The sequence below is a fragment of the Saccostrea cucullata genome, unplaced genomic scaffold, assembly GCF_032062105.1.
Source record: "Saccostrea cucullata isolate Sc308-1 unplaced genomic scaffold, CSIRO_AGI_Scuc_v1 ctg5, whole genome shotgun sequence".
NCBI classification, from domain to species: Eukaryota; Metazoa; Mollusca; class Bivalvia; order Ostreida; family Ostreidae; genus Saccostrea; species Saccostrea cuccullata.
The window spans coordinates 650,464-667,593 of NW_026940631.1; the positions used below are offsets into that span (position 1 = coordinate 650,464).

The 17,130-nt window shown below is 33.6% G+C and overlaps 1 protein-coding gene across 1 annotated transcript; it reads left to right on the plus strand.

Annotated features, from left to right (window-relative positions):
* The first annotated feature begins 9,881 nt into the window (after window positions 1–9,881).
* LOC134255743 (T-box transcription factor TBX2-B-like) lies at window positions 9,882–16,557 on the plus strand. The gene is made up of 6 exons (XM_062738255.1): window positions 9,882–10,396; window positions 11,877–12,144; window positions 13,935–14,081; window positions 14,702–14,778; window positions 14,902–15,071; window positions 15,183–16,557. Exons 1-6 carry the CDS (start codon window positions 10,059–10,061, stop codon window positions 16,130–16,132), a joined length of 1,950 nt encoding a protein of 649 aa, XP_062594239.1. The 5' UTR covers window positions 9,882–10,058; the 3' UTR covers window positions 16,133–16,557.
* Window positions 16,558–17,130: the final 573 nt, after the last annotated feature.

Below are 17,130 nucleotides of genomic sequence, written 5' to 3' on the forward strand. Positions count from 1 at the left end.
GGTCTCCTCTCCATAGTGTCACAGGAGACAAACCCTTCACAACATCTAAAAACCCGACGTCGATAGAGTACCACTGATGCATTATCCATCTCGGAAATTTAAAGGTTGTCACTTAGAAAAGTAGCCTAATGGAAACTGGTGTGGAAATCGCTGACCGTAACTAATTTATAAATGGCGCTGATGTAATTCAGACAATAGTGCACACGGAACCAGAAAACCATAAGAATCGAGTCAGGAATAAAATCAAACTCTTCCTGGTACTCTCGATCTTTGTTTCTCATAATATTTTTGTACCGTACTTGAATATTTTGAGTTTTTAAGCTGCCTAAGTTAAACTTATAAAATGTTGTCTGTTCATGTTCAGTGATATATTTAGTTTAAGCAAATCGAAAACCCGGATAAAATGTAACGTAAGGCCATTCCAAGTTTATTCTCTGTTTAGCGTCCACCCATCTTTCAAAAACCTACCTACCTATTCGCAAAAAACACACAAGCCAAAACATAAAACACAGGTTTAAAAGTCATAAAAATGACGCCCTTCGAATAATTTGATCTAACTAAACTGCTTCAATAGAAGAAATATCTATTCTTAAGCAAAAACAAGGGATTAAATGCTTAAAATACACCCAATATAACTTACTGTACAGAATTATTAGGAAAATTTGTCAAAATTCAAAAATTTCGACTAAATTAATCAATTTCAGGACTCCTGATATTGTGTGTGTTTTCTTATAGGACATAATTAATACTTCTAAACAAATTTTGTTTGTAAATCGGCTAATGTTGATCCTTTTTGACAGATAATTGTTGGGGTGTCAAAAACCAAGGCGCACGCGGACGCTAAACATAGAAAAAACTTGGAATGGCCTAAACTATAAAAGAGAACGGCAAGGGTTTGTTATAAAGTTATGAAGATTTTTGTTGTTATACAATATTCAGAAAATGAAAATTCCATTTATTAAATGGAAGTAGTTTTTCTTAACTAAGTTATAGAAATTCCAAATTGATTTGATAACAATCCTGTGCCTATGCCCCTTTAAAACAAACTTCTTGTGTTTCAAATTTGGGGTGTTGTCAATTTTGGTAGTAAGCGAGTCTTAGTTTTGTTTGTTTGTATGTTGTTTAACGTCCCTCTCGAGAATTTTTCACTCATATGGAGACGCCATCACTTGCCGGTGGAGAGCTGCAAATGTTGTCCTATAGTTGGCACTCAGGGCCATTGAGCAGGGAGGGATCTTTTTCGTGCCAGCACCTGCTGCGACACGGGGTCTCGGTTTATACGGTCCCGGTCTCCAAGTCCCACAGTGGGATTCGAACCCGCGACGTAGGATCAACTCCTTACTTCGCGACTCGAGAGCAGACGCTCTTAACCACTGCATTACGCGGGCGACGCGACTCTCTGCAGTGTACGTCCAATATGGCTTCGTACCGATGCCAATTTTGAAATAGATTTAACTTTCTTTAACTAGTGCAAGCATTAATTTATGTGTATCAGTTACTAACAATACGAAAAGAAGGGATTTACACATTTGTTTAATTCTTTGCGTCTTTAATTTGCATCCATATGTGGGAATTATATAAATATATATCTGAAAAGCCCAATCAAGTCGTTCACTTTGATCCTGTTTAAGATTTTTTTTCACCGGTTTTGAAAAATAAAGTACAACAAATTCTAATTTAAACAATATTTTATTATGAAAAAACATAATTGGATTGGACAGCAGGCACTGCCTATATAAGTCCTTTCCACAATACAAGGTCAAAATCATACATGTACAAGTAAACATTATTAATATAACATTGAAAAATATAAATATATACATGCATATATTCAGTAGAAATGTATATGACAAGACAAATTAAGGAGAACAAAAAAAAAGAGAAATATATGAGCTGATAATATAATTTAAATTTATATTTTAACATATATGACTGGCAATTATATTAATAATTGTATAAATTTAAAAAAAAATGAATAACAAACAACAAATTCTTTAATTTACTGTAATATTTCACTACCATTTATCAAGCTAGCGCTGAGATGTCAGAATAATGGGTTTTGTAAAGGAAACTTTATTAAGTTTAATATCGAGTTAAGTTATATTCTGCAATACAAGTAAAGCATTTTCATCAGAACTTGTTTTTTTTCTGTCTGTAGCTCAGTTTCTCGGCGAAAAAAACATTATGTTTCAAAAGTTTTTCAATTTTTCTGAAAACAACTGCTGATAATTGGACAAAATGTGGGTTTTTTCTCTCCATAAAACTGATTTTGCAATACTTCAGCATAAAAAGGAGGAAATGTTTTTCATTATGCAATACTGTCTGTCTGTTTTTCCCGCAAATCCTTGTTTAGTAATTATTTACAATCAGAAAGTCGGTTTCATCAAAAGTTCTGGTCATTATTACCATTAATTATGTTTATGTTTATTGAATAACTGACAACACTAACATATATTATTAATTCGTTGTGGCAAAGTGACCAAAGCCGATGGAAGAACAAGCGATAGGCCCCATCACCCTGCAGTATTGGGACCGGTGAACGAAATGACAACTGGATGAGCAAAAGGTGCGAAACCGCTGAGTAGGCGACGTACAACAAAGGCCCGACCTTGAGCCTCGTTAACATGCAATCATATGCAGTTGTCAAAGGCCATGTTCCACGTCTAGGACGTCATCACAAACATGGCTGACCAATTGAGTGACAAAAAGTCACGTCTAGGATAAAAGCTCTCGCGAGATGTAGCGAGACATGTTAACACGAGGTTGCAGACTGATGTCCATTGCGGAAATTTCTTGTACTGGTCATTTTACTAAAAAAATTAAGGTTTTTATAATGGATGTGATAAAATATCAATTTAGACATAAAATTAGGACGTAATTAATACTTCTAAACAAATTTTGTTTGTAAACTGTCTCGGCTAATGTTGATCCTTTTTGACAGATAATTGTTGGAACTAATGCATTTTTCATTAGTTACTATGTTTTCATTTCTGTTTCCTTTGAATGACGATGTTCATTGTCTTTTAATTTTTGTCTAATGTTTCTACATACTACAATCTGCGTCTGCTTCAACTACATAGGAAATAATGGAAAATTTTGATCGATATATACTTTTTTAATTTTCTCGGCTTGAAGACATTTCAGTTTTATTCAACAAAACCTATTATAAAGGCGTCTTTTACGAACATGCATGCTTAATTTCACTGCCTTTATTCAATGTCGTAAATGATCAGAAAAAATAAGGTTTCTTTGTAATCGGAAACAAATATTGCATGCTAATATTTAAAACTTTCATTAGCGCATTATCCGTAAAAAAGACATTTCATTCTAATTACGTGTGGGTGAAAATCACGTCTTCTTATCCTGAGTGTGATTGCATGAATTCTTTTTCGTGAGGTTTTGCGCAAGAAGATAGAAAATTAGTCCGAATATGGGAATATATAATTAAATTCGTTATCAGAAGGAAAAAATTAATGTTGCAAAAGGTATTAAATTGGTGATAAGATGATAAAACTCCTATAATTGATAGGCATTGTTGTTCTGTAGATGGCGGTTGAACACGAGTGTACAGATTTACACGTAACAATTAACGAAATTTCTACAGAATTTTAATTGAAAATGAAACTCTACCCTGAATTTTAGTGTGATTAAATATTAATTTCGCTTTGTCACGTTTATTTATTTAATTAGGAAAAATAAGGCCATAATGATCGGATATCGTTCATCTTCTTTTTTTTTTTTGTATAAAATATTTTTTTTTTAAATTTAGACTGATGTAATGTTAACGTTCAACGTCAATATACGTACATGTACAATGATTTTTATTTGGAGTTCGGATGTATTAAATAATTTTTTTTTACCTTCAAGTGTACAAGATTGCAACTGTATACAATGTTTATTCTCCCAGTGCAAAATTTAACAAGACAAAAGACAGGATACAGTGCCATACTCATTGAGGATCTTTGTATAAAGGACTAGTCTGTTTGCTGTTAGGAAACAAAGTGCATTTGTAGGAATGTAAATGCTAAATACGTCCCTGGAATAAATATTTATTTACTTGCAAAGATTGGCGGTCAACTTCCTTGAAAAGTCAAAGGAATGAAAAGCTTCTTAAAAAGTTAATCACTGGAAAAAAATTTAAATATATTTAATGAAAATATTAGTAGGCTATTTGTATAACAGACTTAAAAGATGATTAAATTCTTGAATGACTTGTTCTAAACTTTACGGTAATTATGAGAGCAAATAAATCAACATGCCATGAGGAAAGTTCCTCAATCAAAACTTGTGTAAAAAGTTTCACATAAGGGTTTATTTTTATAACGAAAACCGGTTAACAAATAAATCAAGCTGTCATTTGTATTCTATTTTGTCCATGTTGGGTGACAGTGGTGTGTTGGCCGACCAGGGATCGAGCTCGGCCCCCTACGGATAGGCGATGGCGACATCGATAAAATTTTAATTATCTGGTGATGGGTGTTTTCACTTTGTATAAACTATTGTGTTGAAATTCGTTTCTTTTAACATGCCTTTCAGTTGGACATCATCGTGCGTAATAATCGTGTTAATTTTTCATTTGTTTATTCGAATGCGATATCAATGTATTTTATCAATAGTTTGTTTACGACACGTTCGGAGACTCTCTGTCTCTAACCTCGAACACCCATTAGCATTATCCACATCTCGCGAGATTAGGTCGCTTATATCCGTGGTGGTAACCGCAGAGATAAATGTTTGTATACGCGCGCTTCTTTTTAGGTGTTGAAGCTTCAACAATGGATAAATCTGCAGGTGAAAACATATCTATGTCGAAAGGCGTCCTATGTCACCGCCGGAAACTTATTTTTCTGGGAGAAATTGGAATATAAACGTCTTGTTTTTCATAAACTATATGTCACTCTTCCCGGTTGATAAGTAATTATTTCCACATCCAGATAGACAGACCCGTCACACACAACGTTCATACACCAAAAACTCGTCCTTTAACAATTTTTAACACTTTATTTAGGAAAATTATTTGGCCCCTCTTTATAGCTGTAATATAGTCCAGGACATGTTGCAAACATTTTTTTTTTAAATCGTATATATATACATGTGCTAGGTGCTTCTTCTTTTTTTCTTCAAGTAGTTTGCTAAAAATTGGACAATAAATTTATATTTTAAACACATACAAACAATTTCATTGTAAGATGTTTTACTTTTATCTTTGACTCATAATTAAGAAATATTGTCTTGTCATAAAATAAGAGCCTTATATATTTATTATCGGGTCATTACCTACTGTGCATGCAGTAACAGATAAATAAGAAGAAATGTAGCGTTACTATTTGACCCTTGATTTCTTCAGATGTCAAAAAAAGTTGGGCGTGAAGTCCAATGTCCGTTTATTCTTATTATATATTTAGAGTTCGGTATAATATATTTCCACCTTGGCGTGTGACTCTGTTTACCGAAACAGTCACCTTAATAAGTAAGAAAACACTCTGCTCGGCCAAATTTTCCACTACATTCCTGATTTCCTATATATTTTAATCTCTATAAACTGGACCGTATCCTCTTCGAATAATTCAATTTACAGCTAAGGAGATCGTTTTTTTTTATTTTCTGTGAAAATCAAAAATTTATATGATTATCAAACTTTAACAAGTTATTTTGTGTTTTATGTTTGGATTACATTTTATTGAATGAATCAAAAAGACTGGAAACAAGTTCTATCAATTTACTGGTTCCTCTCCTTAAAAATTAGAACAGGTCATGCAAATAATTCAGAGAAATGTATATTCAACCATTTATATACATATAAGTAAAAATTCTGTTCAATAGCATAAAAATTCTACAGGTTTGGTCTATAAATTACTAAATAGCAGCAAATATTTTTTTAGTTTGTAGAGATAAAATTTTACCACACCATACAACAAATCTGAGTTAGTAACCAATTTGTCAGACTAAAAAAAATGCGGTGAAAAATATTTCTAGCATTTGAATATCATCTACATGCAAAATAAAATGATAAACATTTTTTAATTTACTACATTAACATGATTGCCTGTTGATAATCTTGTTTTACACAGATCCTATATATTTCCTTCTGTAAATGGTAGTGTCTTCATTTAGGATATAAATATACATTTTGTTTTGTATATATATATCGTTTTCCATAAGAAAATAAGTTGGCGGATTGCTGCAATTTTTGCAAAAGTATATACTTAAGTTTTTTTTCAAAATAGATTCAGATTCTCGCTTCTACTTTGAACAAATTTTAAATGTATGTGATATCAAACAAAAAAAATTAATTGATTTTTTTTTAAATAAAACCTTCCATAGGTTAGGGTTTCACTGACTTAAAACTTGGAATGCATTAACATTATGCAGGTATAATTGCATCGTCTTATTAACAATTTTAAGTATGATAATTAAGATTGGCTGTACTTATAGGGATTAGCATTCATTTCTTACAGGTGTGAGTTTTGGGACGGTAGTTGGATTTCGTCGCCTGTTATAATCCCCGTAAACGGGTACCCTCAGAAATTCACGCCTTACGTGATAATTTCCATCCCTTCCACAACAAAATACATACAATATACGTTATGAACCACTGTATTTATTTTAGTTCAAGAAATAACATTCTAATTTATTTGCACAATTTAATAAACAAAATTTTAAAAAATCATTTTTTTTTTAATTTTCTGTTTCTTTTGTGTAATTCATTTTAATGTTCAAATATTTCTTAAAGTATTAATTTCATGCTATTTTATTACAAATATTTTTTATTAAGAACTGCAATGTCGGTAAGGACTATCTTTAAAAGTAAATGAAATGCATATACAATCAGCACACGGTATATTCAAGTTATCTCTCTTCACTTGAGTATAACTTCCTACGAAAGAGAAAGCGAGAGTTTTGCATTTCTGTCAAAATCGCTAAGTTTAAATAAATTGGAATTTATTTTTTGCCAAAGGGTACAAACTGTCAACAACGAAATGGGTCATTATGTGCAATGATGGCAAATATATTGACTGGTGTTGAAACAACATGATTGACCCGCGAGTAATTACACCTCAATCTATTATTGTTGCAACAATGGGAAAAGAATTAAACGGATTATTAAGTGATAAATAAATCATGATCAAATTATCTATCGTGAGAAAATTATTTTCTAGATCGTTAGTTTGAATTTTACATGCAGAATTTTAAACAATTGGCCCTATAATTCATGTGCCAAAACATGTAAGAGTACATGACATGGGATTTGTCGAAAAGTAATTAAGGGATCATCTTTTGATTACCGTAGTAAGAAGGCAATTAAAGGTTCAATAATCACTTAATTTCTTTCACTAATGAAAGGAAAAACAAAATTTAAGGACAGATGATACAAACAAACTTATGTCAAAAAAATTGAAAAATAACAACTGAGTAAAATTTTAAAGTTTTACCGCGTATTTTTTTTTAATTTTTTATTCAAAATTTCACAAAAATGGGATTTGAAGTAAAAAAAAAAAAATTTGTAAAGATTAACAAGGATGGTTTCAGAAGGGCATACTTTTGAACATCACAAAAGGTTTACAATTTCTATATATCCTAGAAATTTGTTATTTGAATCATTTGCAATGAAATTAGGCAAAAATATTTATACCAATCCAGGTATCCATTTTTTGTTTGTATCATCTGTCCTTAAATTTTATATTCATGACATTAAAGTTCTTTTTTGATGAAAAAAAGGAATAGAAAATATATAATATACAATTATATTATTTGATAAATATCTGGATATAAATTTCCAAAAAATAAATGAAAGAAATAATGATAAAACTAGATATTATCGAGGAAAAGATGTGTGAATTATGAAAGGCGAGAATGATTTGCTATTTATGGTAACTAGTTCAGTGTAGCTTCCTCTGTGCGGGGGAATTCTGGCTAATGATGTGAGAAACATTTCTCGGGTTTTTTACTAAAATTGGCGCGGATCGACACCCTAAAGTCAGGCCATTGCGACAACTGAAGGGAAACCTGACTAAATGATGCTAGAAAATTAGGCCTGATTGTTTCTAATTTACACCAGAGGCCTCCATTTACTTACAGTGATAAACCAATACCTGCTAGGAACAGAGTTATCGTTGATTTTGATTATTGCATGTTATGCAAAATATGTCTTTCAATTGCAATTGAACAAGGTGTCAGAGTGAAATTACACACAACTTTCGAACATCCGATATGAATTAACTTGTTATTATTTAATTTTTTTTTTTATAAAACTAAAATCTAAATTATTTACTTCTTAAAAATAACAATTATATATATATTTTAAAAAATATTCAAAAGATTGAAAAAAAAAACTCTGTGGTTGACAGTTTTGTTAAAAGCTAGACTTGAGATGGAGCAATCAAGGTCATAAAGCATATAGCTCAGTTACGTGCTGGTATTAATTAGACATTAAGATTTCATTTAGTCGTCTGAGGTAGATTGTATATATTTGGTCAGCCAAGATTTTATTGTACAAAAGGTTATAAATTATCAACGTTCAATTATAGCGGAGGATAGGTCCAAATGAAAGGCAAAACCAATGCAAAGGGAAAATCAAATTTTGTCGGGCGATAAGCTAAAAGTATTTGCACCTAAGTTTGATTGTTAATTATAAAGTCAACAATACGTTTGATTAATACTGGTTTCTGTGAACCGCTATAAGCTAGCAGGTCGTCGCTTTTTTTACAGAAAACTTCTTAAATGGAGATAACTCACTCGATTATAGGTAAATTAATAACGGATTATCACAAGTAAAAGCGAGCTGGAAAAGTGTTACTTTTTATAGTTTGACTGAGCAGACACGGGGCTTTTTTGTAAACGGATTTAACTTAACTCGGGCCGGCGCCAGGCGCTGCGAGCTTTTAAGTCACTTGACAAGAGACTGAATTTTGACATGTAAGGCTTAAAACAAGTCCCCTCCTACTTGTATCGAATTTGATTTTTGTACACTTATATTGTGATATGGTCTGCGGAATATTGATTTTAATGAGGGAATATTGCGGGTTTGATGAAGACGAGGGTATAGTGTAAATCTCCATGTCTGGCATTAGTCTAGTTCATGTCTACATTTAAAAGTAACAGTTATAAATGATATCAGGATAGGAAAACTTAAGATTAATGTGACGCCCGATAACATTTCTGATTTTTTTCTATAACTTAATCCCAATTTTCATTAAAAAAAAAAATTATTTCCACATTATTTTCATTATTATTTTCTGAATATTGCAGTCAAGTTGTTTATCATAGGAAATTGATAATTTTATAACTATTTTATGTAAAAAAAAATTTTAATACTATGATGAACACATATTCTTAATAAAGTAAATTTTCTGATGTAGATAGGATTGAATTAATATTTCTTTGCACAAAACTAAACCCTCTTTCAAATAATATGAATACAGGATATGTTATCCTATTCTGTATTGCGTTTTACGAACTCTGCATGATGCGAGATAAATAACACATTTCCCTTTTTCTGATTTATTGCTGACTCCAAAGAAATTGATATTTTCACAAAAATAAACAATAAATACCATTAAATATATTGCGTAGTATAAATGTGATTTTTCTTAGCTTTACGGTTTGTTGCACCAGTGCGATAGGGGGCGTGGTTTACTTGTTCCCGTTCCTTTCTTCACCTGTCATAATAAACTGTGTAATCTAACGCGGCGACGTGCTGGCGATATCTTGTATGGGAAATCACGCGAAGCCCCGCCTACTGGTAATGAAGGATGAAACTTGCGGTATTATTGACCAATCAAAAAAGGGCAAGTGAAAAAACATTACACTTGGAATTCAATGTAGCGAAAACACTAGTATAAGTATCAGACTTTATTCTAAGTTATCGAGTTCGTGTTTTTAAATGATTGTTTAGTAGCAATTAATGATACAGAATAAACCACTGGTATACCACACACGAAATCACATCGTGCATTGTCTTAATTGGACGTTTACGTGAAAAGAGGGACCCATGCTTGTGATTTTACAGTAGTTGAGTGACATTGGAAAGTGACATAAGAACTTCTGAAAAATTCTAGATGATTTTTCAAGGGAACAATTCGGATAACCTACCCATGGCGTACAACCCGTTTTTTCTCCATCGGCCTTCGGACTATAGTTCCCTACTGGCCCAGCAACAGTACCTATCTAACATAGCACTGCAATCCCCGGGGTATGCAGCTTCACTCCTCCCCAAGCTGGGTCGTAGTCCCCTGGGTGGTGACATGCTACACTCCCTGGGGTCCCGGCATCTCAGAGGAATGGAACCCCCCGAAACAGAAGTTCACGATGACCCTAAAGTAGAATTAGAAGGCAAAGAACTCTGGGACCAGTTTCACAAGATCGGCACAGAAATGGTCATTACAAAGTCTGGAAGGTATACATATTTTCATATAATATTTATGGTTTAAAATTGTAGATTTATTTACTGTTTTATTTGGATTAACAAGTTAAAAACTAATTTTTGTAGCTAGCAATAGATTTTTTATTTATTCAAAACTATATTATTCATTTGATTTTTTTTTGTAAATTTTATTTGATTATTTTTTTTTTAACAATTTCCCATCTTTAAAAAGATATAATTTTGAAATAAAATTGTGTTTTTGTGGATAGTAATATTGCTATCATCATTATGATTTTAAATCAAACATCATAAATAATACCCTTTAACATTTATTTCTTTGTAAAGTTTATTTAGAATTTTTATGCAAAAAATTGTTCTTCCATTTACGAAATTCACATTAATTTCTCTTTACAAAACAAAATTTTGTCTTTATATCTTAAGTTCATCTGTAATAGGAATCCTTTACAAACATCTAAGTTTAGAGATTATAGATATGCAATATCATGTTTTGACTTTTTCCTTTTTTTTTAATTGTATTTTCATAATATTTTTTTTAAAGTTCTTTTATTTTTTATCTATATATGTATGGACCGGCCTAATGGATTTAGTTGTGATATGTATCAAATAATACTTCCGTCCTACCTATAAAGAGCTTAATGCACAATCACATTTAACGATTTAAAATAGACAGCTTTCAATATCAAAGATACTTAATCTTGTTAATTTATATGTACCATATGCGATTTAGCGTCACCGTTTTGATTACTGCAGTAACTGCTAACATCCGGTGTCATTTTTTGCCTTATCGGGCTCGGGGTGAGGGGATTTTTATGATTTATCGGATATCACACCCGGATGGGATTAAGGATGCGATCTGGAGTTGTCTTCGTGATGGCGAGTTCTCGACTCAAGGACCATATGATTGTAAAGTAATTTGAGACTGTCCTCATTATATTACTTTACTGATTACACAATATCATAAATGTACGATACGCTACTACCAATCGCTCATTTAGCAGCAGGGGGTTTTTGGCATGTACTTGGTATATCAAAACTAAGAAGACTAATTAACATCGCGCTTGATTTTTCTTTCTCCAACTACTGCTAATTGCACTCCAACAGACCATAAATCGCCGTCTAGATTCTCTTCTACGAGATCATAAAATGAAAATTAACAAAATTTTTTGCTGAGAACAAAAATTTAATAAGAAATACAAATTACAGAATTTTTTTTTTCTTCTAAATTTTGTAGCAATGGAACCGAGCATAGTTATATTCTCAAATAAACATTTAATGCTATAACAACTAAAGTTATGTCTTTAATATTTTATTGTACATATACAAGAAAACAGAAATTTATTGAATACAATTTACCATAAAATATATTTTATTAAAAACATTTTTTTAATTACAACTTTTGTTCAGCCAATTGAAAAAAGTTTCAAAAGTAAATATTTTTCAACTAAATCATCAATTGGAAACTAAACGACTTTATAATTTTTTCTCTTTTTAGACGCATGTTTCCCCCCTTTAAGGTGCGCGTTTCTGGACTGGACAAACGGGCAAAATACATCCTCCTCATGGATATAGTGCCCGTGGACGACTGTCGCTACAAGTTTCACAACAGCCGCTGGGTGGTGGCCGGAAAAGCCGACCCAGAAATGCCCAAACGAATGTACATCCACCCCGACTCCCCCAGCACAGGCGAACAGTGGATGCAAAAGATGGTCTCCTTCCACAAACTGAAGCTGACCAACAATATTTCGGACAAACATGGATTTGTAAGTAGCATTTGTTGTTTCTTTGAACATTATTTATTCATGTCTGTCTAGGAAATTCGATTAGGAACGGTTTGGGTAATCTGGGTTCATTTGACACCCGGGTAAGATTTGCTAGTTTATTATATATAATTAATTTATAAATAAAGCTACAAATAGAGCGCCCTGAAGTGTGGTTAGGCCACCTATAACAATACTGGAAAATTACCTCCAAAGTTCACATGGGTTGTCAATAGAGTCCCGACAGATGAGGGTTCGCCCCACTATCCAATTCTATTTACAACCCCCTCTAGTCACAAGGATGAGAGAATACTCTTGGGAAGACAAAGGCATATACTAATTTAATATACACCCTCCATATTTTACACACAATCTACGGTTTATTAGATTTGTAGAATTCTGGACAGTCTTTTATTTTTCGTTTATATGGAGAAAGGTTATACCGCTAGGTTTTCATTGGAAAATTTTAGTGATAAAAATCTGCATTAATTAAGTAGATTATAAGCATTAAAAAAATTTTAAAAATTAAGTATACTTAACTTTGTAAACAAGATCTCATATCATTAAAGAATTTCTTTTACTATCCAAAAATAAATTTTTATGTTAAGTTATGCATTTAAAAATAAATTTAATAAAGTTCAATTATTAAAAAAAATAATTTTATAAAAGCTTTTATTTGTGTGAGTTCCTATTTACCTACAAATGTAAAAGTATGCATTTATGGTAACAAACAATTATTTCATGCCCAAGATAATAAGCACATTTACATATTGTGAGAGACAACATCAGAATTTCCTTAAACACGTCATTTATATACAAAATAGCTGCTAACTTTAGCAAATGAGTTTCCAAGATAATTTAGAATATCGTCACTTTGGACCGAGCAAAAGTTGGAAAATCGCGCTTTTGGGGCGAGTTCGATGTGATCGCTGGATTATATGGATCTGCAGAGACGAGCGGAGAAATCCGTCCGTAATCGGCGCGTTCTATATAGCTGGTCAGTTTGAGAAAGTGGGAAAATGTCTATCTTTAATAGGAATCTTTGTAAGTTGTAGGAGGCATGGTGGACACGACGTGGCTCATATTCAGCTCTGCGTTCAAATCAATTCGCCTTTTAAATTGTGACAGATCGTATTAGATGAAAAGACAGAAGAATTAATGAATTCATGCAGAATAATTGTTTACATAGCCCTGCAAACGCTTTTTGTAAGGTTACCCTACACCCGTTTGTGCAAGTCAATGGTCCGGGTGTCATTTCTACCGTAATTAGCCCAACTATTTGCATCTGCGTACAGATAATTTTCTTCCTATTCGATCAAAGGCTTAGGAGTTTATTAACATGATATCGTTGACTGACAATATCTTGGCAATGACACCCTAATTTGTATTTGATATAACTGCTAGCCTTAGTTGAGACGGACGGATTATAAAGATTTGATAAAGCCGCGATAACACAAGCGAGAGACGTCCAATTTTACCACATATATGCGAATGACCGGCGCACTAGAGAAAGGACTTCTACTGTTGACGCCTCCGAGTAATAATATAATTTAATATCTTGTAAAGGACAAATACTCTTTGTCGCCACCCCGAGAATTTCGATTCACAGAAATTAAACCACTGTATAACAGATAAGTCTTCCCAGCGACAACATACGGGGATTATTCACACATCTATCACCCGATTATAACACTCACAGGAAGAACAAATACTGAAATAACAAATTTTTCTGATTATTCATATATCTTCATTTAAACCTATTTTATGACTTATGCCCTTTTTGTTTTACACAGACAATCCTGAATTCAATGCACAAGTATCAGCCTCGTTTTCACTTGGTTCGAGCCAACGACATCCTGAAGCTTCCCTACTCTACCTTTCAAACCTTTGTCTTCAAGGAAACCGACTTCTGTGCCGTGACAGCTTACCAGAATGAAAAGGTAACTATATCTTTGGCCATCAGCATCACCAATAAACAAGACAGCACTTAAACTACACAGATACAACTGTGTTTCAAATTTCTTTGATGACCACACCAGACTCTTAGTGGACATCACCGTAATTAATTAGCGAGCAATTAGTCTGTGACAGAGACAGTTAATGACTAAGAAACCAGAACCCGGTTATCAGTTACAGAAACAAATGTTTGGCTTTGCTTCATTTGAGGGACCGGTGTACATGATTCTCACAAAGAAGACCAAAGAACCCTTATCTACAGACAACTTGTTTAAACAAATCGAACGCGATTCGTGGTATCGGTCCCATCAGGACGTGTTCCGTGGGCACGACCAGGCGCCCGACACGTGCGTCTTTACGTATACAAGGCATGTCCGTAATTGCGCTTAATGACCAACTAATTAGAGCACACGGTAGATGTATATTTTCTGAAGCCCCGGACTGGCTATTAGTCCCTCGTTTGATTGAAAATTCCAAACTCTGGTGTGCTCGATTGCATTTAATGCTTATTGTGATTATTTGAATTGTTTGTTGAATTGTTCGCAGTAATAACCCATCTGGCTAAATTCTTTCATAATTTTTAATTTCATATTTTCAATTTCAGATTACACAGCTGAAAATTGACCACAACCCGTTTGCCAAAGGTTTTCGAGATACCGGATCTGGAAAAAGAGAGAAAAAGTAAGCAACATCACTCTGATATTTTTGCACCAAACCCAATTAAAATTTAGCACAGATCTTTATTTTCAAAAATCAAATTCCTCTTTATTCTTCATTCATTCATTCATTCATTTTGTTCAACAGGAGAGTGATATCAAACAATAGTCAGTCAACATTAATATCCCCCGATAAGTCCCGAACAGACGATACACAGAGCGATGATGAAGACAACGAGGAGATATGTGTTGATGAAACGGACGACGTACAAAGCGACGTATCATCTGCTCATCAGCTTAAAAATCTGGCAAATACCGGTACTTTTCCTAATTATTTATTTTTATTTAAAACACACAGTTTGAATGTTTAGAGACTATCATATAAAGGGATATTCTTGTAATTATTCTTTTATTTTCCCTTCTTTACAGAACAAGAAAAATTTAGTGCTGTAAACCCATCTTCACCTAAGAGATCAGAAACTCCTACAAACCTAACCGACAGCGAAAAGCCTGCGAGTCCCACAGAACTCCAACAAAGTCTCAACACAGACCGCGATCTTCCCTCGCCGAACCGTGACGAGTTCAACCGATCTGACGTCAGCAATTCCACGTTCAAGAGCATAAGTGACCACGAAGGAGAAAGTAGTGATGAAAGTATCCGCGATGACCGACGAAAATCACCAGACTTGTCGTCAAGTGCTTCCCCCATTGAAAGCATTTGCAAAGAGCCGACCAAACCACCAAATGTGACAGTGGTTCAGCCCTCTGCTACGCACGCTATGTTCCCATTCATGTACCCCTCTAACGGACTCTTTTCTTCGCCCTCTTCGATGCCCTTTCCTCTGGGACACATGTTTGGAGGTGCCCCGTTTTCTTCGCAGCTTCCATTCTTCAGTTCAACACAACCAGACATAAACAGTTTACCACCAACTCACCCATTGTCTCTGTCCCTGAGCTCGCTCTCACCACACAATCAGACACTATTACAACCGGCATATTCCACCGGAAATTCGTCCTTCACCGGAAGTAGTTCTTTCTCTCCTCCACACGCACAAGGATCTCACATGGGACCCATGTTCACATCTCGCACTAGTCCTAGGTTTACACCTTACTCCCTCCCATCCACAAAAACAACCATGGCGAATTCTAATTCCCCTGTATCAAACACAGGTCTTGGACTAGGTTGTGCTCCAGACATAATTTCACCACGTACGCACGGATATGGACATCACTCACCACAAAACCGCAGTCCGGTGTCTTTAAACATTCCTTCATCATTTGATTCGCAAAGTAGAAATAGTGAGCTTCAAAGTATGGAGAGAATGTTATCTGGACTCGACCGAAACAAAATGATGGCGAGTAGCCACATTGAAAAATGAATCTTACTTTGATTTTTAAAAATATACATTTTCATGAACGGGTGATAAAATAAAATTTATGTTACATTGTATGTGTATACTGATTTGTACTGTTTAATATGATTATTTTTTCTCTAGTCAATGGTCCTTGAATTATTATAATTGAAGATGATTTTTGACATAATTTTTTCCTCTCTCTATACATATACGAGTATAGTTTTGTACAGAACTGAGGTATGCACTTTCTCTCACTTGTATATGGACTTGTTACTTTAGATGTATTGTTATTGATTTCTTCTCTTTGTTACCACTTCGTGTATGTAAATCGTTACTATATCCTTTATTCGCTCGGCGTAACAATATTGCTGAGGTGTAAAATGGCTCCATTATTATTCATACGGGCATAGTGCAATAAATTGTTCTCTTGAATATGAATAAAAATAAAATACGAAAATATTCACAGTATGATGTTTTTATTCTTCAAACAAAGTGAGTTGGTAAATGCAAACACTTTGTATTTCAAAGGGTAATTATATTATTTAAGGATAATATTATTTTATAAATTATTTCTGTATATACGAAAAATAGGAAATGGAAAAAATAATGCTCACTTGCAAAATAAAGATAGTATACTGTATGATCTTGCAAGTTTGACATTGAGTATATACACCTGTGGTTCTGAGAGAATATTACAGGAAGTTTACATTACATGTTTTTAATTACAATACCCATCTCTTTGAAAAATTCAGTAAGGTTGATATGCATACCTGCGCAGGTATAATCTATTTAGGGTCCTTTGTTGCATTTTAAAAACTATCTTTGTTTATCTACCCACATCTTGCGCAAGAGGTCCTCTGGAGTCGCTCGATGTTCACACCGATAGGGGCATTGCACTATGTGGAGCTTTGTTTCCAGAAATCACCGAGTCCCCACTTAGACCTTTGCCAACATGGTCCTCTGTATGCAGTTCAAATTTCCATGCGTGTCGTTTACAATTTGTTCACCTTAATTTCAATGGA